Source organism: Zophobas morio, unplaced genomic scaffold (assembly GCF_036711695.1).
Source record: "Zophobas morio isolate AGI-343-1 ecotype UQ-CSIRO unplaced genomic scaffold, CSIRO_AGI_Zmor_V1 ptg000005l, whole genome shotgun sequence".
Classification (NCBI taxonomy): Eukaryota; Metazoa; Arthropoda; class Insecta; order Coleoptera; family Tenebrionidae; genus Zophobas; species Zophobas morio.
This window is the reverse complement of record NW_026972110.1, coordinates 13,276,750-13,299,976: the sequence shown is the minus strand read 5'-3', so window position 1 is coordinate 13,299,976 and position 23,227 is coordinate 13,276,750. Positions and strand designations below refer to the sequence as shown.

At 31.6% G+C, this 23,227-nt stretch overlaps 1 protein-coding gene and 1 long non-coding RNA gene across 4 annotated transcripts in view; one reads left to right on the top strand and one right to left on the bottom strand.

Annotated features, from left to right (window-relative positions):
• Positions 1–1,271: 1,271 nt before the first annotated feature.
• LOC135122807 (cardioacceleratory peptide receptor-like) overlaps positions 1,272–23,227 on the bottom strand; it is a 173,592-nt gene continuing 151,636 nt past the window's right edge. For 2 of the 3 annotated variants that reach the window (XM_064047245.1, XM_064047244.1), the window contains exons 6-9: positions 18,963–19,145; positions 14,647–14,775; positions 6,693–6,873; positions 1,272–3,953 (exon numbers count right to left, since the gene is read on the bottom strand). In XM_064047245.1, the coding sequence (XP_063903315.1) occupies positions 3,683–3,953; positions 6,693–6,873; positions 14,647–14,775; positions 18,963–19,145 (764 nt within the window). In that variant the 3' untranslated portion in view covers positions 1,272–3,682. The remainder of the gene's footprint in view (positions 3,954–6,692; positions 6,874–14,646; positions 14,776–18,962; positions 19,146–23,227) is intronic. The other variant, XM_064047247.1, reaches the window with a different exon arrangement.
• On the top strand, positions 12,331–13,362 carry LOC135122808 (uncharacterized). Its single transcript, XR_010279463.1, has 2 exons — positions 12,331–12,899; positions 12,947–13,362. It is a non-coding gene; the product is annotated as an uncharacterized LOC135122808 (long non-coding RNA).

The following is a 23,227-nucleotide window of genomic DNA, read 5'->3' as shown; positions in this document are numbered from 1 at the left end:
TTTGGAAGTGAAAAATCAACAGTAGATGATTTCCGCATTCTAAGACAGATAATAATAGAAAACACCTATGAATATAATATGAAAGTATACTATTATTGTTCTTAGATTTTAAACAAGCGTTTGATAAGTTAAATATGACAAATATGTTCGAGGACTTAAAAAATATTAATGTACCGAATAAACTCATAAGAATAATAGCAAAGACAATGAGAGACTCCCAAGAAAAAGCTATTTAAAAAAATACATAGAAAGAACTAGAGAACCTTAATTGGAAATTAATGTTATCATGTTCGTCCAAAACTCGAGAATGTTATCTTAAAAAAATGTTTTTCAAAATATGATTCGACCCAGGATATTGTTTGCACGAATTTGTTTTTGAAGATGTTTCAAAACAAATGTTACAATACAAAATGTCATTTTCGTGTTTCCTTCTCTGTACTGGTGATTTTATTAAACACATAATATCGAAACTGTCCACCGTGAAGTTTTAGCTACACTTTAAAATTATTTTATCATAAATTTTTATATAAATAGTAAAGTTCTATCTAGCTAAAATTTGTGTTTTCATCCCCACCAAAAATTTGACGTGACATCAGAATTTTGCGAAGTAAATTTCAATTTTAGAATTTTTACAAGGAACTTTAGATTAATTTTTCTGCAGTAAACCGCCTTATTTGTCTACGTCACAAAAAGACCAATCAGTGTTGTAAACCTTACTATTATGATTATTTTCCAATGTGTAATGAATGCATTAGAATTATTTTAAGTTGTCTTAATCACTTATCTTCCCACCCATCCTCACCACCACAACGATGTAATTTGAAACATTTTTAGAAAAAATTAAATAAAATATCGTATACAAATTACCTTCATCTATTGGAATAGGTACGAAGCAAAACAATGAAACGTCAATTTGAGAACAGTTAGCACACAATACTTATTGATTTGTTCCAATTATATCATGTTTGTATTTTGGGTGCCCATCACAATGACATTGTGTTTTAATATGTGGTTAAGATTGCAAATTATCTCAGTTGTCCCAATAAATGACTTTTTCTAATTGAACCTACTTACCTTTTGTTAGATATTCCATGGTTAAATAAAAGAAACGAACCTCACTATGTACTGAGGCCTCCTAGAAGTGGATGCATAGACACTAAACCACCAATGTTGACAACAACAAAAAAAAAACAGTTATAGCTTTTACGTCTTTATTATACATATAATACACCGAATATATGTTACATATAAAATATATTTCTCATCATTTTTGAGCATAAGAAATTTTATTTTTACAAAAATTCTAATTACACTACAATCTTAATTTAACAACTTTTCACGTCTTCTACAGGCTTAACTAATATATAACATATTAGAAAACGTACGTAATAAATTACAACTTCAATTATGTATAAATAAATTAAATGCAAATTCTGCACTTTCAATTTATTACGAAATACTTGCCTACGACAAATGCCTTTCTTTTAATGTGTTTACTCATAGTTTACCTTGTCATTTCGTCTAGAAAAGTATACTTGATTTCTTTTGCAAACGCCTGTCTAGTGGTTCATCTTTAATGGTGGATGCGCCGGGTTAGACGTCTAATATAATGATTGTCAAGTCAAATTACCATTGGATGTTTTCATTTGTTCAAAGCTGCCGCATGCTTTTATAGTAAAATTCATCACTCATCATAACTGGCATGTAGCGGTTATTCAACAGTTTGATTATAATTCCTTTTTTCAACGAAGCGGCAAAAGTCAACACCTACTTTGATATGATAATCATATATAGACCCTTTTTTGCTAGCATAATCATACATGATTTGAGACTGGCAGCATGTAGTTGTTGCAAAAATGAACATAAGAAAGACATATGTTTATAAGTTTTATGGCTTATTTATTTTTACAACGTATGTAAAAAATGGGTTATGTATTTATATTATTTACTTATAAGTACACACACTTAATTCTGGAGCTGGACAAACCCATACAGTTATAAACAACTTTACGTCATTGCTAATGCAAGTATGTGTACGTGAAAATAGATAATCTATTTGACACCCTGTTTGAGAGTATATCTAATTTTTAATGTATCTACATATATCTTTGAACGAGGCAATTTTTTACAGATAAATTAATTTAATATTTACAAAAAAAGAATAAATATATATACAAAATTACAAATATGTACAATGTAAAGGAAGGAACATAATAAAAGCGGATGGACGTACATTTTAAAATTCTAACTAGGTACGATAATTTTATTGTAGATCTATTGTCATAGTTTTTACAAGAAAAAATTAAGTACGGTTTAAGTTTATACTGACAGTGCAAAAACAGAAGCAATACTATTAACAAAAAACATTTATACACAACAGTCGAAAACAATTTGTTTTGTTAAAAAAAGGATCACACTTTTGTGCTACATTTAGTTGGTTAATGCAAAAAATGAGATCTAGAATGTGGAACTGTGGTTGTATCTGTACAAACGTTTCCAATTTGTGTGCTCAACTATCATTTTATTGAATGCAAACTTTCTTAAGTACTAGCAATTTTAAATGTGTTTTGGCAGCGTACAATGAAGTAGTTTTCTCATAGTTGTACTTGTTAATTTCAGATAAAACAAATACATATGATTTTAGAAATAGTTGTTTTTTTAATAACAAGAAGAGCGTTTTTTCAGTCAACAACACAGCTGAAAGACTAATTGGTTAAAACGCAAATTTCTTTAATTTCGCGGCATTATATTAAATTTGTTTTGCTTTTGACGCGCGTTCGTCCATTAGTGCCAATTAAACTGTTGTTATATTCGTACCATCAGCATCGTTTTCTGAAAAATTTGTTGCGGTATCTACAACAGTTTAATCCTTAAATACAAAGCTGTTGTCGGATGTGCGAAAAAAGTTTGGTTAATTTCAAAGGAATTTGTGCAACAGATTGCAAACTAGGCAAACCACATTGGATTTATCGAGTTTTCTCATTTTGAATAGTACACGATAAAAAAGATAAATTTATAAAAGCATTCGGTGGTAGGAGATAACATAAATACCAAAAGCTTTAATGTTTGACATTTGCGAATGCTTATCGTAGGACAAAGTGTAATGGTTGTGATTGCTTTTGTATTTATTTTGGTTATATTGTACTTACATGGAAGTTAAATTAGACAGAGGCGTTGTACGATATACATTTTATTTTTTTATTAAATAATATCCAAAATGGTAATATATAACTATCTAAATAGAATATGTTGTACCAGAACGTCACACGAATGAACAATTTCAATAAATCTAAAAAAATAAGAAATAAGAAAACCCGTTTAGTTGTTCGAAATTTTTTATAAAAGTTATTACTTTTTAAGTTATTCAATTTATTCCGTAAGTACATGAATTTTTATCTACAATGTAAAGAAAGAGGCGATAGAGAGAAATCTCTGCGACGGCTTGCAATTTAAAACGCTAATTTTTTTTGTTTTTTTCTTCGTCTCCACCTAATTACACTTACTCTCGCTTCCATTCATAAAAGCTCGTAAGAAAGTTTCCCGTTGAAAGTTATGTAAAACACAAAAGTGGATCCTCTGATTAACTCTGTAATACTTTTCGGTAATAGAGCGCGGGAGTTGAAAACGCCTCTGGGGCTTACCCAGCTCCTGTTTAAACGTAACACATACGGTAGAAGAGTGACTAGACAACAGAGATGGTAACCTTATGACTGTTGTTAAGGGCAGGCTGCAGCCTAATTGTGTGCCTAAGGGAGGCCGCAGATCCTGATCTTCTGGAGGAATGGGTCAGTGTGGTCGTCACAGTTCCGCTGGAGTCGCCGCCGCCATAACCAAGACAGTGACCTGGACCGTGGACTCCAGGAAAACAGAACGAGAGGCAGTTGGATATCCATGTGAACGGTGGCAGTTTTCTGCACGGATCGAACTTTAAATGTTTTAATAATGAACAGCATCTATAGAGAAAACTGTGTAAGATGTCTGTCGGATGTTAGTTACAACAGTTAACATTCTACAGCTAGGGATGTAAGTTGTAGCGAGTGAGTATCTATTAACTGAATAAAATGTCTAGGCTAGATAAAAATAAAATATAGTTGAATGTGCTGGGAAAAACACAGTTCAAGAGCTAACACGGTAACAAAATTAGTTTTTGTTTATGTAACTACAATTTTATCCAAGTCGAAGTTTTCAAAAATAAGTTTTCATCGTTTTTACTTAAATTAATTATACTTAAAAATGGATACTAGTATAATTATTACAGTTAAGTGTTTAATATAATAATTCTTTGCATAATGTTTAAAAACATTGTCTTTTTGCTGTGATTAATTTGATAACAGAAAACTGTAGTTTCCGTTATATAATTTTCATACTCAGGAAAGTTATCAACGTCAATCAGTAAGTGTGCAAACAATTGATTTCTTGTGTCTACAATGTGCGAGGCGAGTGTAGATTTAACCTGGAATTTTGTTGTAACTGTTTAATAAAGTGACTTTTCTAAGGCAACCTACATTTTTTTTAAACGTATGGCCGTATCGGCTTTAAAATAACCCTTATTTAATTTTTTTTTTTGGTTGTGTACAGTTACTAACTTGTGCACAAAAGATTATTGAAATCATTTTAGGAATCTTAATATTATAAGTGATAAATTTTCGTAAGTATACAACGAAATGTCAACAGTATCAGCATCTTCGTGTATAGAGAAGATGATGTAAATTTTAAATTTTTTCGAAAGTCGTCTCATCATCTACATATATATCTATTTGATTGATCCAATTTTTAGTCGTTTGAACATTTCAAATATCGTATTAACAACATAATTTGTCACTTGGAACTGACTCCGTATATGCATTCATGACCTTTTTAGATCATAGCAAACCATGGAAATCTAGTAACCTGGTTGGTAATCAATATTACTAAGCTAAAGTTTCTTGAAAAGACTGACATTCTTTATGTTAATTTGGATTGTCAAGGAATATTATTATTCAACTAATTAATTAAACGTTGAGAACTTAGTAACTTTATTAAATATTATTTTATACAGGCTGATCCAAAATTCACGGATGGTTAAGAAAAACCTTGCACCAAACTTTTGAAAATATTAAACTTCAAAGTTGAATTAACTTATTACAAAAATTATGTGAATTGGTGTTTCGAAAAAACCTTGAGATATTTCCATTAGCCATATCAGATGACGAAACATTCAGATAGCCGGAAATAACGAACAAAAGCAGAACAGACTTTTAACATGTCACAAAACAAATCTACAGATAAGTTAAGCACATTAATGGATATTACAATTAAACCACAATGTTTCAGTCAATCACTTCTGTAGTTCATTTTTTGCGATGACAGTGTACTTAGAATTGTGTTAAAAATGGCCCAACCGACTACGGAGTGCAACTCAAACAATGAAGATGCTGAAGGAGAAACTAAAGAGAATTTAACTCATGTTACATGTTCAGGCCCCATCAGTAAGTTATTTCATCATCATTGTTTGCAAGATTTAAACGATCAACCGAATGAAAATTTGTCGTCAGCTACGCAAACCATCGAATTAGAAGATACTGGATTTAACGATGAAAGCTGTCATTACGAGAACTATTTTTCAGAATATATAACGGTGGAAGAAAATATAAAACATCTTCCAGCTATTCCAGAAGAAACTATACAAGAAGTGCGTAGTGATCAAGTTTACGAAACTGCACCTGAGTATATAACAGTTCTTGATTGTGATTGTCATAATCAGGTTCATGTTGCACCCCCACAAAAAGTACGCGATTCCGGCATTTCTCAGAAAATTTCTCCGAGGAAATATGTTTGTAATTTGAGAAGTAAATTTCGCAAAAAAATGTGTACAACACAATTTAGGGTACTTACTATACAAATAATAATTCTTTTAATCATTATTGCAATAGTACTTATTTTTATATTTGCAAAGTTGTACAATTAATTAATTTGAATAATGGTTCTACAGGTTTTTATCAGTTTATTTTTTGGATCAATATTAACTCTAATATTCGTGTTTTATGTCGAAAGTTTAAAAGTTAATAATAGACTAAGATTAATTGCAAAAATAGAATAGTAATTATTATAGTCAAGTTGTGTAGTTGTAAGTGTAGTGTTAGTGTTCCATGATTTCAATAAAATTTTGATATTGTACATATTTTTAAGAATTTATACTTTTAAAAATTAAATTGTGCTTTAAAATTATCAAAACATTTCTGACTTAAACAAGCGATAATTCAGTGTAATGTGCTTTGAATAAAAATAAAGCAACAAGTTAAGCAGTTTTTCTTTTTAACTTATCAACACAAACAATACAAATACCAAAACATCTGCCAGCGCCCACGACCAATGTTAAAATTAGAATTATTTCTATATGTACATTAGTCTGTAACATATTCGCACACATTTTTACAAAAGACTTATTTTAACACACCGTTGAATCACAATAACCTGAGTGTGAATCATAACGAAAACCGTTCCATTTCCATGAAAACTGACGATATACTGCTTCACAATTTATACTATATAATGTCCCATTTGTCTTATGCTTTCAAACAATTTAAAATGATCATTTATGATACGCATTATTTATTTAAAAGACAGCTGCGTGATTTAAAATGAAATAATTTGAAAAGGTTCGACCGAGGATAAAATTGTAGGAGTAGAATTTAAACATGTACGCAACTCACCGTAAATTTCTACACAAGTGCGTAGAGAAGAGGCAATAAATTACTGGATTGGCAGCTGAATTCAGCGGTGCCAGGCTTTGAATTAATGTAGCTATGGCAATATTTGTCTGAGTCCTCGGAATGTGACCATACGCTTGGAGCAAGTCGAATACTATATAGGGACTCCAGCATAGCACGAACACTGCAAAAAGTAAAACATTATTTCAATAAATAATTAATAAAATTTGTATAAAGTGTTATTTCGAACATCACTGGACTTCAGGGCGTATTTTTCTGTAACGGTTGTAATAGTTTTTGGGGATGAAATATATTTATTTTATTGTTTTCTGAATTTCAGGAAATATGACCGATATATACAGTGTGATTGACAATAAATCGCATTAGAGTTACTACACAGCTGACATATCGCATGATTCTGTCAACTAACAGCCTTGTTACCTGTGTCAATGTCAACACGTGCAACAGAGATGTAATCATTTTATGTCAACACCTAATGACAAAAAGTGATTAGTTAAAGGTTATGTTGGCAGTGAATTACCTTGAATCGAGGGCAGTTTTACCGACTAAGTCAACGCCAAGACTATATTTCCAACAGGCCGTTTGCTAAACATGCGGCAAAAAGTCAGAGTGTTATGCCTTGGGTTATTTTAAATTTTTTTGACTGAATGATTTTCAAAAAAACGGCTTGTTTCGAAATACCTCATTGACTCCGAATTTTTAAAAAATACCAAAATGGTTTTTATTGCATTGCATCCTTCATTTATCCGATTTCTCAAATCTTCTTCATTTTCCAATGATGTGGTGTACACTAATGTTTTCAAGTGTTCTTAGAAATAAAAATCCAAAGGATTTAAGTCTGGTGATCGAGTACTTTTGCTTTAATTTACCCGTATCTTCGAAATAAAGCGTTTTTCCAGAAAATCATTCAAGGACAAAAAGACTTAAAACAAACCAAGAAATAATTCCCTAAATTTTTGCTGCATGTTTAGTAAACATCCTGTATATTGTAGTACATTTTAAGTGGGATTTAATCATAGGTGGATGGGATCATCTGGAAATCGGGAATTTTGCAGAGGCGCCGGTAGCCGTGGTACACCACACTGGCGCCCGAATCCAAGTTTTACATGTATATTTTTAAATGAAGTAAAATATAGAGCTTTCAGAAGCTGGTCTAAATTTTTCTCGCGTTGGTTCAACAGGTCTCATTTGCCCCTTATCACGGGATACCGAGATTCTTTCAAATTGTTTCAAAAACAAGACAAGGGGTCCCCGAGATTCTTTCAAACTATTTCAAAAACAAAACACAAGGGGTTCCAGAGATTCTTTCAAATTACTTCAAAAACAAAACACAAGGGGCCCCCGAGATTCTAATAAATTGCTTCAAAAACAATATGCAGAAAGCTTTCCAAGATTCTTTCAAACTACTTCAAAAACCAGACAGAAGAGGTCCCCGAGATTCTGTCAAACTAGTTCAAAAACGAAACACAAGGGGTCCCCGAGATTCTTCCAATTACTTGAAAAACAAGATAAGGGATGTCCGAGATTCTTTCAAACTACTTCAAAAACAAAACGCAAGGGGCCCTCGAGATTCTTTCAAATTACTTCAAAAGCGATACAGAGAAAGATCCCTGAGATTCATTCAAATTACTTCAAAGACCATCTGAAAATGGGAACATTTCCAGAGGCTCCAGTAGCGGGTGTCTGACTCCTAATTTAAAATATTTTAAATATTTACTTTGAAATGAAGTAAAATTTTGGACATTCAGGCGCATGTCTTACTTTTTCCGCGCTGATTCACCGTAACCCACCCGCTCCTGGATTTAATTAAGAATATTTTGAAATAATGCCATCAGTTTTTTGGGAGAATGAACAGACAAGTTTCAAAATAATCAGTGAATGAGTTTCGGATGTTAAGAAGTATCTGTCATCGTTAACAACAGACGAAATTTTCGTAATCTACAAGTCGTGAAACACCAGCATGAAATAGAACGTTAAATTGTAAATTGTGTGTGTGATTTTTTTCAAATTGTCAATATTTTTGAAACAAAATGAAAAATGAACGCCTGACAAAAGCCTAAACAGGAAATATATAAAAAATCCATAAAATAGACAGAACTGCCTTCGTTCTTGAAACACAATCAAACAAATCCAGTTTCATAGATAAATTGTAAAATTTGACTTTGCTTTGAATAGGGGTGGATTATTAAGTTCCAGGCAAAGAAATACGCTATGCAGATATTTTAAGCGAGTTTTTCTTAATAAAATTTTGTGGTAACGTCATTAACTCTTTAGATTAGCCAAAAATACTACTTTGGATTGATGCAGTAATATCAATACTGTGTTCCCAAAGTTTTAACAAAAACCGATAACTATAAAGTCTACGATTTAATCAATTAGACTCACAATATTTCGCATATTTTAGATGGATTTATTCGACAAAATTTTGAAATGTCGTCATCAATTTTGGAGGAAGAGACAAACGGACAAATCTTGATTAAAAATAACTTTGAAAGGTTTGCAAGATTTCAAGGCATTCGGTTTTGTTGTTTTATACTTAAATTATTATTAACTGTTGTAATTGTAATGATTTTTTTTTTTCCAAACACTTCGATGTCTTGGGTAAAATGTCAAGACGGATTCATAACCCACAAATGTAGGAGTATGTTATTTTATAAAATTTAAATAACATTTAATAAACACGTAATCATATTGTTGATAGGAATAATTAGATAAATTTTGATTGGCGTTTTAATTGCAAAATTTGTTTTTTGTTTCAAAAATCTAGGTGTTGAAAGTAAAGACTTAGATTAATGCATCACAAATATCGAATCATATCATTTCATAAAATTTAAAGAGAGTCCACCTAGTAAAATTTTGAAATGACGTCATCAAATTGTGGATGGGATGATGCACGATATTCCTAAAATGCATCTGGAATTAAGCCAAAATTGTCAACAGACGATAGACAGACAACCGACAGACGAGAGACAAGTGGCAGACAGACGGCGGTCAAACGCTATACAGACGAAAAGAGGAGACCTAGTTTTCCGTAGTCTAGAAGCTATTAAACCTTAAGAAAGCATGAAATTAGTTTTTTGTATGTTGCAGAATGGCAATAATTTTGTGTAAGCCTATTTTTCGAATGATTGTTAAGGGAAATATTACAGTTTATATTGTATGTGTAAAACACAGAGAAAGCAATAAAAAACAGTCAAAAGCAGTCATGGATTTTTGAAGGTTTGTCATTAGTAGAATATTGTTTTATAATATTAAAGTCATTTGAAAGTTTAAAGTGAAAATGCAACGATCAACGACAAACCTTAAAAAATCAGTAGCTGTCCTTGATGCTAGTTTTTTACTTCCCGAGCGTAAACTAAGGACCCCTAGAATACGAAAAAAGTAGTCTGTATGTACCAATTTTTATTAGATACATAATCTCCGAAACTGCTGGACCGATTGTTGTGAAATTTCGTGTGTATATTAGAAATATCATGTAGATTGTTAAATACTAACCAAAATTTGCTAATTATCCCCACCAACAATTTGATGACGTCATTTCAATGAATTCGATGTTTATTTGATTTAACTGTTAGACCACAATATCGTCCTATAAGTGTGGCGTGTGAATCCGTTTTCAGTTTTTCGCTAACTGTCCAAATTTTTGCAAAAACAATGCACATTATCCCGGTTGTGGTCTATTGGTTACGAGTCAGGAATGCGGACAGGGCGTCGCGCGTTCGATTCCAAACTTGGCCTTTCGTTTTTTTTTTCTTTTTTTCTCTCGCATTGAGTATTATCTATGTTTATGATGTCATAGCAGATTTTTATTGATGAAACTACTCCACTTTCTCGAAAAGGTGAAAATATGCCCTTCTTTATTTAAAAATGTAAAACCTTCTCGGGGGCGCCAAATGTCTTTTTTTAATGTGAAACCTTCTCGGGGGTCCCAACTCTCTTTTTTTAAGAATGCGAAACCTTTTCGGGGGCCCCAAATGTCTTTTTTTTTAAGTATGTAAAACCTTCTCGGGGGCTGCAAATGTATTTTTTTAAGAACGTGAAACCTTCTCGGGGGTCTCAATTGTCTTTTTTAAAAATGTAAAGCCTTCTCGGGGGCGCCAAATCTTTTTTTTTTAAATATGAAACCTTCTCGAGGGCCAACTGCCTCTTTTTAAGAAGGTGAAACCTTCTTTTTTTTCTATTACACTGTGACTAATACCTTCCGCAAAATCAAATTTTATAATTTTGTAGAGAAGCAGTATTTGTTGGACTGTACTTTAGAAGCGTGGGAAGTTCTGTCAAATTAACTTTCGACCATTTTTTTACTCCCTCAGTATATTTATGTATCCCAGATAAAACTCCGTAGCAACATGTCGTGAAAGCGGGTAGAGATATTGAAATTCTGTAAAAGCCGCTGATTTTAGCTTGAAGTGCTCAATAGAGCATAACGTTTTAAAGAGGCACAAACATTCCTAATTAAATATTTTGAATCTTCTAAATCACGCAAGGATCGTAAATCCGCCATTATCTTTCATTACTGAGTTAAACTTCCCCCTTGAAGCTACTAAGTATAATGACGTTTGGAGATTTTCAATACTTGTATATTACAAAATCGTGTCATTTTCATAAACGTTTCCCGTTTCGATCATCTGTCTTTCTAGATGTCCGATAATTGTTTACTGGGTTAGATTATTAAACAAAAATTTCAGAAGCTACAAATCAATTATTATTTTAAAATGTGTTTTAGCATTATCGCAAAAAATTAAAAATATACGTTATACTATTAAATAAATCTCATTTAAAAAATGTATTTAGTACCATGCTTTTTGTACACATTTTTCAGTTTTATATTTGGTTTATTTAATTTATAAAAAAAAACACGAAAAATACAGTTGCGAACCCAGTATTTGGAACACTAACGTTATTTCGCTCACATAATGTGTGAAAGACTGCTTAGGTAGCATAACCTTACTTGTAATTTCAGTCATACTTGTGGACTTGTCATTATGAGTTTTGACATACACACGTCAGTTATAATGACAATAAAGCTTATTCAATTTTTTTAGGTGACAGAAAAACCCTGGCCGAGATTCTGTGCTCACAACTGTACGCTCTGGAAATGTGTTGTTGTCAGGTAGAAAGTTTCAAATAAATTAACGTGTGGACCAACTTATTTTATTGAAGACTTGAGAAACAGTTCATCCAATTTCCTTGAAACTGATAACTTGATTCCAAGCAGTTACATATTTAGCAAACCGTTTTTCGAATGTATATTTTTAAATGTCAGTTAAGTAAATATGGTATTCAACTTTTCCTTTGTTCCGAAAGCTTTTTAATAGAGTCCACTACCTATGATTCATCATATTTTTTAGAAAACATCAGGCGCAGTGCACGGAAGCCAAGACTGCCTTCATACTTTTTTATTTTTTATAAGAGATGTAAATGTAACGGACTAATGTGAATTTTTATTATTCGACTTACAATCATACATAAAAAAGAATAGATATTTACGATATGTGTATCGTAATGTGGAATTTTACGATACGCGATGGAAAAATTGTCCAACGAGCCGAAGGCGAGTTGGATAATCCATCAAGGATCGTAAAGAAACATTACGATACAAATATTGTACAACGTTTTATCTACTTTCAATAATTTTCATAAAAATTAACACAGATATTTTTGTAATTTTTTTAATTGTGTTTATGGAGAAAAAATAAGGCGGCTAAATTAGTAACCGTAGTTACTGATTTGTTTACGTTTTTCACAAGCGTTCAGTGAAAGCAATTTATGTGCAAAAATTAGTGATTCAGAGGATAATTTGCCTTCCGATATTGAAGTGGCTACTCAATCTGCCATCGATACGTTAGTTCCTGGTAAATCTAAAGAACGTTACGAGATAGCGTACAAATATTTTGATGAATGAATGGAAGTTAAGAAAATTGGTGACGTTTCTGAACAAGGTGATGCATTCCTATTTTGCTGAACAAGCAGAGAAGTTAAAACCATCCTCCTTATGGTGCCGATATTCCATGTTGCGAACCTTGGTGTTGATTACGAAGAATGTTGATATTTCTGAATATCATCAGGTTGTGGCTTTCTTCTCGGAAATCAGAAGGTTCCCGACCCAGAAAATCGTTTATTTGTTCCAAAGAAGAGATAAATCAATTTCTTAAGAAAATGAATGATAAGGATTTCTTATTTTTGAAGGTAAATTGCAACTCATATTGATAAAAAACAATCTCAAATTTATATAGTTTCAGGTTGTTTTGATAGTCGGAGTGTTTGGTGCTTGTCGACACGAGGAGATCACAAATTTTACGACACGAGACGTTAGAGCCGAAAAAGAATTTATCAAGATCACCTTACTGAATTCAAAAACTAAAATTATGTAGAATTTGCTATACCGAGAGGAAATTTTCAGGGAATAATTAACATGTTGCTTGGTCATAGAGGCTGGAAGTCGGATAGCATGGCAGAAGGATATGTTGAAACATCTGTCGAAAATAAGAAAATAATTGCTACGAAAATAACGGGTTCTTCAGTTACTGTGGGTTCAACAAATTAGGTCACGGTGGAGAAGCCCAGCTTCAACATGGGAACAGCGTCTGGTGTTAACTTTATAAATGCTTCAAACTGTGTAATTTATGTTAATAAATGGTTTTGAAACTTTCTTTTCTAAAAGTCACTCTTTACCGCACTAGTGCGGTAATTGTTCCTTTACCGCACTTAGTGCGGTAAAAACTACCATTACAATATCAAAGACAAACCTGTAATCTGGCACATTACATAATGAAAGTGGATAAACAATTTTAAAGACAATCAGACTTTTACTCGTTAGTAAAATGATGCCTTAATTGTTGTTAACAAGTTGTCACTATTTCATTTCGAGATATTTTAATGATATGTTTACAAAATTTGCCAAATTATCCACATTCGTCCAAAAATAGTGTTGGGTTTTTAGAAACATATGTACAGTCGCGGATTATTATTATATGTAGCTTATCTAGCCACATCTAAGGTTCTTCTAACGAAAAAAAGTCTTTAACTTACGAAGATATTTGAAATTAATCGGTCTTCAATCGTTAAAACAAAAACATGATTGATTGTTTATTTTAAAATTTTAAAGACGTAAATCCTGTTATATTAGTTAACTTAAATACACGAGTTTCAGGTTCACTTCAAAATGTAATAAATTTTTAGCAGACTGTCATCATTCAAGTAAATATTTAGAAATTGTTATGGATTACTTCAACAAGTTGAAAAACTTTAAAGATACTTCTGCTCACTCCAAGTTAATATACTGCGCACCATTTAGACGTTCGTTAGCAACTTCAGCAACGTCAATCGCTATGGAAAACGAAAATCTATAAATGGAAGATTTTAATCGTCTTTAGATATATCTGAAGGACTTTACAATACCATATATGTATTAATCAAACAAATAATTAACTTCTTGTATTTATTTAATTTATTTAGCGTTTAGGAGTGCTGTTTCGCAACTGCAAACAAAAGCTTTTAGTGCTCCCTTGTGTCGTTTTTTCGATCGAGATAAATAAAGATACGTTTTTCAGTCTGAAAAATAATCAGAAACAGCAAATTCCCCGAAAGCACTAAGAAACCGAAAATTAATTCTGAATGGACGAAGCAAAACGAAATTAACTAAGTTTCTAGAGTGCATCCGTCGAAAAGCCAAACGTTGCGTGCGAATAGTCATTCTGAAAGAGAGCAAGTTTGCCCTGAAGCCAGACAATCCCACCCTTCGGCGTAATTCTGCAGACATGGTAATTCAGGGCCTCATAAAATACACAGGTAACGTAGCAAAACGGTAATACAGTAAAAAGTAAGTGTCTGTTAACTATCTCAGATGATACAGCTGAAATAGTTATTAAGAGCTACTACTGCAATTTGGCAGCGTCTAAAATTCAACAAGGTCCTCGACACAGCCGAAACTTACCAAAAACGATGACGAAAGTCATTTTTACAGTCTTTATTTTCGCACGAGGAATGACTCCCCTCGAGCTGGCACGACGAGTATCGTGTTCTTCGTGGAAATGTCGAGGTGGTCTATCACGATGATCCTCGCCTGAAAATCGCCAACGATTATTTTTCTTGCTTTTTTTAATGAAGCCGTCAAAGTTGACGGCTGAAGTGCCGCCTGTTTGTTACATTTCGTCTCGCGCAATAAAAAGCCAATTATAATGCACTAAAATATGTCGTAAAAATTTAATTATCGTCGTGCGCGGCATTAAGAAGCGATTCCTAATAAATTTCCAATGATGCAGGTCATGTCTGCACATAAATTTATTCTGAGAGGAAAATTGGGGGCGTTTCCAAATCAATTTCAAGCGGAGGCCACTTTCTTTCAGAAAAGTTTAATTTCATTATTCACCGTAAATAAATTCAGCTCTCGGTGTCAGAGAAAGATTTCATAATATAATTTTATTACTGGCGGTTTGAAATTATTGTTACATTACCGAGATAAATGTACAGGCTGGTCAATTTTCTATTTACCACTATGGAAAATACAGGATAACTGAAACCTACAGAAATGGAAGTATGTTAAAAATAATAAATCTGTAGTAAACTGACTTTGACGTTATTACTGGATAGTATAATACAGGAAATTTAATCGCAGTTTAGTGGCCACTTTATATTTACTACCTGCGTGGGAAACAAATTATACGATTAAGCATACTATAAAATTGATTTAACACGTCTAGCTTCAGTGGAAATGGAAACAATTTTTGGTTTATAAAAATAACCACTTTTTGCGATTTATGCTAATATTTCTCTTCTTATTAGTTCGAATTTATTAGAAAATTTTGCTGTGTAACGTAGATTATGTACAGTCATGGACAACTAATTAGGCTCATAATATTGTTAACAATATATGAACTGAATTTTTAAAAATTTCAAACGTGTCGTCGTTTACCTAATAAATGAAAAGATGTGTTATCTTGTTGAACAATTGTAAATAATAAAATGAATCAAATTATGTACAATTTGGACATTTATTACAGGTTCATTGTCCATCCATAATCTTTGAATTATTCCAAGGACTGTCATATTAACGTTGTATTCTGTCAAAATCGTAAGTCGTTCCTAGAGAAATAAAAGTAAAATTTTTATATTTTTTTTTCGGTTTGATATTTCCCTTCTTTATAAGTTAATATAATACAGTCTAGTTTTCCCTTTACTGCATTTTTTTTGCATATATATGTGACCTATATACGTATATTTTTGTGCTCTTATGCAACATCATCTTTTCTAACTTTATACATTACTTTGGTTTTGTGTTTTTGCTCTTCACTTATTTTACTTTTTCTGTTCAACTGTAAATTGAAAATTATTGATAATTATGTTTTTGAACTAGAACAAAACTTACTCTCTCTTCCGAAAACAAAAACGAACTATATCTAGAAGCTGAATTTTTGAGTAATGAAGATAGCTTGTGTTAAGCCTAAAGAACGCTGTTTCAGGCTTTAAGTGTAATTTATAAAATATGTGCTGTGATTTTAACTAAAAAAAATAATTGTAAGGAAACTAATTCACGCTTCGTCTAAACATGCAACTCTATAGAGAGACCAATAAAAAACACTATCAAAGCCGGCTATGAATTTTTGAAAATTTGTTTTGATTATTGGATTTTCAAAAGTTGCTAAACAGTTAAAGCATTCGTAATTTTTAGTAGATAATACCGAAAGAGCAATAAATAATACAATCGAAGGCAGCTATAGATCTTTGAAGATTTGTCTTTGAGATAATTTTCACCTTGTCAGATTAGGATCAATTTGAACGTCTGAGTTGAAAATGCAATAATCAAAGATAAATTTTCAAAAATCTATGGCTGTTTATGATCGTCTTTCGGTATAAAAAAATATGTAAAGGATATTTTATTTACATCTCAGAAAAAAGTATGTAACAAATGCCTATTTCATTTACTATCTATGCTTTATTTGTCGATGTTTGCTAAGTTTTGGTTGGTGTTTCTTAAATTAGTCATCTGCCACTGCACTTTTAATAAGAATTTGCCACTTCGTTATTTCACCAAATAATTTATTACAACAAAAGAAACACAAAGTCTTGTTTTTTATTTTCTTATGTTCTTATATTGTGTGCTTTAGTTGTATTTAATCTAACATCCCTACAAAAAACTGTCAAAGAGAGGCGGCAAAATTTTCGAAATTTCAAATCCAGCTTGATGTACGATCTTTGAAATTGATCATCATCTTATATATTACTGTCTCAATAAAATATGAAACAAACACAAATGTTGTAATAAAAAGTGCCAAAAATATCGCGGAATAGTTTTTTTAACTCATTTATATTTTCCGTTGCTGGTTACGTACTTTTGTTACTTATACTTTTTGGGCAGTTTCACCAGTGTGCTTAAACTATGTATTTTTTCTTTGTATGTATTGTGTCAGCGGTAAACTGTAATTAAACTTTTTATTTAATGCGATGAATAGAATAGAATATTTTACTGATTATTACTATTAACAGATATTAAAGAATAATCATGTGTACAGGGTGAGTCACTAAGCGCGCGCTCCTTGTTATCTGATTATTTATAAGAAACAAAAAAAAATTGAAACAAAGTTGTATACATTCCCGATATATTTTTACACATTTTGCTTTACCTCTTTTTAGGCTCCACATTTTATTTTTGAATTTCCGATGCAATGTCGCCACGTTATTCCAATTTTCTTAAAATTTTCTAGCAATAAAAGGTTTCAGATAAAAAAAACGTTTATTTTTAAAATCTGTGTTATAATATTTTGTGGAGAAATAAATAAAGGTATGCGCTTTGTTGTGGTATAATTAAATTAGGTTTTAGTATACAGATTGTTTATAAAAATAAATAATTAGTTCGCTATGTCAGTTTTTTCAACTAGAACACCCTGAATTTATTACGGCATCTTATTCTGTTATTTGTCCTTTTTCTTTTTTGTTAAGTATTTTTAAAATTTAAATTAAGAGGAGTCGCTACGTTTGGCTCTTATGGTCTCAATATATTTTCAGAATGTAATATCTCCATTATTACTGTTATGAAATTTTATCTAAATGTAACTCGTCCACAACTTTCACTATATAACTGCGAGGGCAAAATTTTAAAACTCAGAAAAGAACAGTTTATTATGATATATTTTTAAAATTTTGTTGAAATTTTTGCATCACGTATTAAAAAAAAACAAACTACATAGATTTCAGTTATTTATGGAAATTTTGAAAAGCGGTTTTCACCAGTGTTTTCAGCTTGAAAACTTCAGAAATCCTAGCAGATCTATTTTTGATTTTATTTGTTGGAACTAAGATATATATAGTAAAAATAAACGTTTAGCAGCTTCTACGATACGTTTCTAATAAAAAAAGTCGACGATATATCTAATACGATTTCTGGAGTTTTGTAAGGTGAAAACAGTGTTGAAAACCGTGTTCCGAAATTTCCTTAAACAATTGTGATATTGATTTTTAAAAATATGTTGTGGAAAAATTTCACTAAAATAAAAAAAAAGTATGATGACAAACAGTTTTGAACCAAACTGTCCTTGCGTTATATGTATAAAGAACGTTATGGACAGCTTTTATTTGTTCATTTCAAAATCGACTTAATTACTAGACGTATATTTGAAAAAAATAATTCAATTCGTGAATGTCATCTTCTTTATTTTGTAGTGCATAAATCATTCTCCACGTATGTTATGTAACTATAACGTATAACGTGCAATCATTTTTGTTGCTATAAATGCTTCCAATTCCCTTAATTACACTTATAATGTAATATATTCAAAACTGGAACAAGCGTTAAAGTAAATTTTATATAATATTACCTAAATTATAGAATATTTCCGTAATTTTAATGCAAATGTCGCAGTAAAGACAATAGTGGTGAAAGTACGCTAATTACTTCGAATATAATTATTACGTGTGAATAAAGGTTAAATTTTGACTAAATTCATCATGAAACAATTCTGTCGCCAAAATTGTATGCAAATTGAATTTTGAATTTGTCTTTTTTCTACAAAAAAGAAACTTTATAGACATAACTATAAAGTGTTTAGTTGAACTAAATTTCAGTTCATGTCTTCCCTTGCTTCCAATACGAATTAGCCTTTGTAACATCACATAGCAACGTCAGTTACCATTAGAAATCCTGTAGTTCCAGCATTTAAAAATTTTGAGTTTGCAACTATTTTTTTCTTTTAAACTAATTTTCGTTGAAACATAATTCAAAGTCAGTTAACTAATTATTATGAATTGAGTACTTACTGTGACGAATGGGGATGTGTCCTACTGGTATCAGCAGTTTACTCTTGGACCATATAGTCCATACGATGACTGCATAACAAGCGCTGATGATAAGAGCAGGAAAAACGAAAAGGACTAGGGCTACAAGGGTCATATAAACCTTCCACTGCCACGCTTGCAGATCTATCCAGCACTGTGGTATATCTAAAAAAGATTTTATTAAGTCGTAAATTCACTACTTTCTAGAAATTACAATGGAATATAATAAAAAGACAACTAAAAAATAAATTCTAGCCTGAAGACCAAGTTCTTGGCTCCTATAATTCATCATAAACTATCATAAAAACGACATAAACTTAGACAATAAATATCGGTATTTCGCTGAGTAAGATAACGTATCTTGACCGATCTCGTAAGGGAGAAGAAAATATCACTGAGGTTTTACTCCCGATATCTTACTCCCCGAATTTCAATGTCTCGTTCCTCGGAAGGATTTAATTAAAACGGTGACGAATTGACGAATGTGTTTTTAGGAAATGAAAGTCGTCATTTCAGCTTTATGCAATGCAAATGACACTGGGTTCCGCGTAATATAAATTTTGATATTTCCTATGTATTGGCAACGCTTCACATTCCACTAGGTTGAATCAAAGCGCAATTGCACCACTCATCGTACGATGAAAGCGTCGGGCAATAAAATACAAAGCAAGTCGGTACATTTATGTTCAAGAAATTTAACGTTTGTTAGCGGCATCCAATTAAAGCTACAAATGCCTTGTATGGAGTACACAGAGACACAATAGCTGAACGCTAAAAAATAACTTCCTCGTAGATATCTGAAGAAGCTGACTGGTTCATTATTGAGAGCATACTTATTCGAACAAAACATTTTCAGATGTTTCTGTCTCGACAGGCAAGTTAATTCAATTACGTAATAGTTCTGGTATAAAGCTCTTAATTACAACTCCACGCTGAAAGTTTGTTGAATACTTTTAGTGTCAAATCATTGTCACCAATAGTTTAAAATATGGTTCTGTAACTACTTTGAACAATTAAAGTGTTACAAAGAGCGAGCTTTAGCAGAAATATTGTTTATTGAATAATAAAATATTTGAAGAAGGAACAGCTGCTAGAAATATACAAAGAAGGACATTAAAAAAAGTTGAATGAAACAAAAATTTATTAAATTCGAAAAATGTCGAGAGAGACTACCATAAAACGATGGACGTGACAATTTTTTCAAAATTAGGTGGTTAACCAGTTTATTCATACTTTGGTGAAGTTGAACCAAAAATGTGTTGTGGTTATGGACAATGCACCGTACCATTCCGTTTAGCTGGGCAAACCACCCACTTTTTCTAGTAAAAAAAGTCTAATGCAATAACATGCAGGAACGGATGCTTAAGTACCTATAGTTGCACTTTATACAAAAAATCTGAAGAAATAATTGTGGGATTCAAATAAACCTTTCAGAAACAATAGAGAAAAACGATATATGGTGGATGAGATATTAAGAAAATGAAGGTTTTGGATTACCCCCATATCATTTTATAAGAACTACTATATATAACAAGTATGTGTATAAAATCTCAACCTTCATCAGATAGAATTGCGAATTTATGCCTTGAAGCATTTTCTAAATAAACATATTTTGGCAAATTGGGAAAAATATGAGAAATATTTCGTATGAATCTATACCTCATTTTATTATTGCGCTAAATGAATGTAATTCGGATTCTGAGTTGAAGATAGAATAAAAAAATAATGGAAATAGATTGAACTGAAAGGGGGTGATCTTTTTATCCTTCTTTCCTTTCAATAATAAGTAAATTGGTAGTATGTGAATTTACTACTACAAGTTAATTAAACGTTACTTGGATGAACACCTGAAGAAAAAAAATAGTTGTTGATATCTTTTTACAATTGCAATTAGCAACAACGTTTTTGACAGATTTTCTAAACTTACATTTAAAGCAAAGCAAGAAAAATTGAGGGAATTTTGATTATTCTGTACCGACTACTAAAATAAAAAACTAAATTTTCGTGGCCAACTTTTCGTCGAAAATATAGCAAACGGATAACATTTTTGTTTTAAGGTCAGTTGGTTTACACTGTGTGCAGTTTCAGTAAACCAGCGTCCACTATTACCGTCACAAGTTCAAAGTGTGTGATAAATAGTGGGCATATTTATTTACATTTTGTGGTTAATAATGGGATTTTGCTTATATTTTACTCTATTTTCGAAAATTCTACGTATATACAAAAGTTAACATAAAGGAGTTAATTAACTATGATTCAAACCCGTTATAAAAAGCTCTAGAGAGGAAATAATCTGCAAGAAGTCTCGCAAATATATAATATTCCCAAATCAACATTGGAAACACAAAAGTGTTGAAAACATTAATCTTTGAAGACAGGAGGCGGTAGGAAGACACGAAAGTAAATAGATGAAGACGTTTTGGGCAAATAGTTGTTCGAACGTGCGAAATATGGTTATGGGTTGACCAAATCTGAACTTTTACAGTTTGCGAGAGAGTTATGCAGAAGCATAGGGAATGTTTGGACTAAGTTGGGTCCAGGAAGGTATATCGGATTTAAGCTGAATTATTATCGGTCCTCAAAGGGGAAATCGTGAGTTCACCATATTAAAGAGTCGATATTTTCACAATCAAAAACAATATTAAAATTTTAAGAAAGAAAATATTACTCATGTAGATGAAAGTTTATTACGTGTTGGGTTTACGTTTGTAATAATCGCGCCTTTATATTCCTACGTTTCTTGAAGTTGTTAGGACAAGACTAGTCAGTTATACGTACATAATTTTCCCAAAGATAACTCATGTTATGGTAAAGTCTGTCAATCTTTGTTCTATTTTGTGTTAACTATTTAATCTTGGCTAGGTAAAACGGTTCTACGATCATTATTTGTTAGGCTCCAAAAAGGGTATCCAACTACAAACCGTTGAAAACGCTACGTGTTATGTGAAATAAAAATATTTCGCGGAAGCAAATTGAACAAAATTTGTGAATAAATAATACAACTGTTTTGAGAATTTTGAGTAAACAAACAACAACTAGAAATTAATTCTTATAACTTTAAAAACACATCGGTAAATATTTGAGGAGGATAAAAAAAAAGATGATGGAGCACACAAGTAGGGATAAAAATTTTATTGTTCGAAATTTATTTACCAACGAATGTGGATTTTCTTTAAACGGTAAAGTCAACTGATAAAATTGTCCGAGAATCAATATTTTGATCTTAAAAGTCTTAGAAGAAAGTACCCAGTGCATAAATATGAATAACTTCGACATATGGGTTGGAATTTTATGCCACCTGATTATTTATTAGACCATTTTCTATACCACTTGACTTAATCGGTACTGTTGTGAAAATGTCATGATTTAATAAAATATAAAATTAGGTTTTCGTTCAGCAGTCAAGGAAAATCCATCTACAAATTTCATCTGTTGTTCATTTTGATATTTTGTTTTCCGAATAATGTATTTCTTATTATGCTAACAGTATAGCCTTGTTGTGTAATGATAGGTAATAAGTCTAAAATACGTTGACGTTGGATTTTCAACCAATCAAATTGCGATGGTGTGCAGTGCTGCCAACTTGAAAGAAAAAGCCCCTGAAATAGGAGGGACATTTTTTTGGTTGACAGCACTAATTTCTAGAAAATCAAATTTTGATAGATTATGAGGTCCACTAATGTTAAGCCATTTAATCACCTGTTCACCGAAACCCAACCCTCATATTTTAAATAGCTGTCATCATTTTCTACACTGTAACTTTATGTGAGTACCTACTTATGCATTGTTAAACCATTGATCTAATAAAGGAGTGGATGGAGCCTTGTATACGTTTCCATACGCCAGCGAGTGTAATCAACATAAGAAAGAAATAGCTAGAGCGGTTATGCATCAGTGGGGAAAGGATGGCTGACCACGTATCACGTGCTGGGTGGCAAGAAACGCTTCATTTGAACGGGAATTAATACGTTTTCTTACGAATTTGTTAAAATCAATTATAACAAACGTCTTTCAATGAAAACTATATTTTTTCAGTTTACATTAAAATTATGTGTAATGTGAAACAACAAAAATCATGTTAAGTGGTGGAGATAGTTTTTTAATAAAATGAAATGTATAGAGAATCTACAATATATTACGAATTCAGTTAATACAATAATCTTCTACAAGTTAACAAATCTTGTAGTGTATGCTCATTGGTAATTCTGAAATTTTTAGGATAAAAGTAATTAAACTTTCGATAAAAG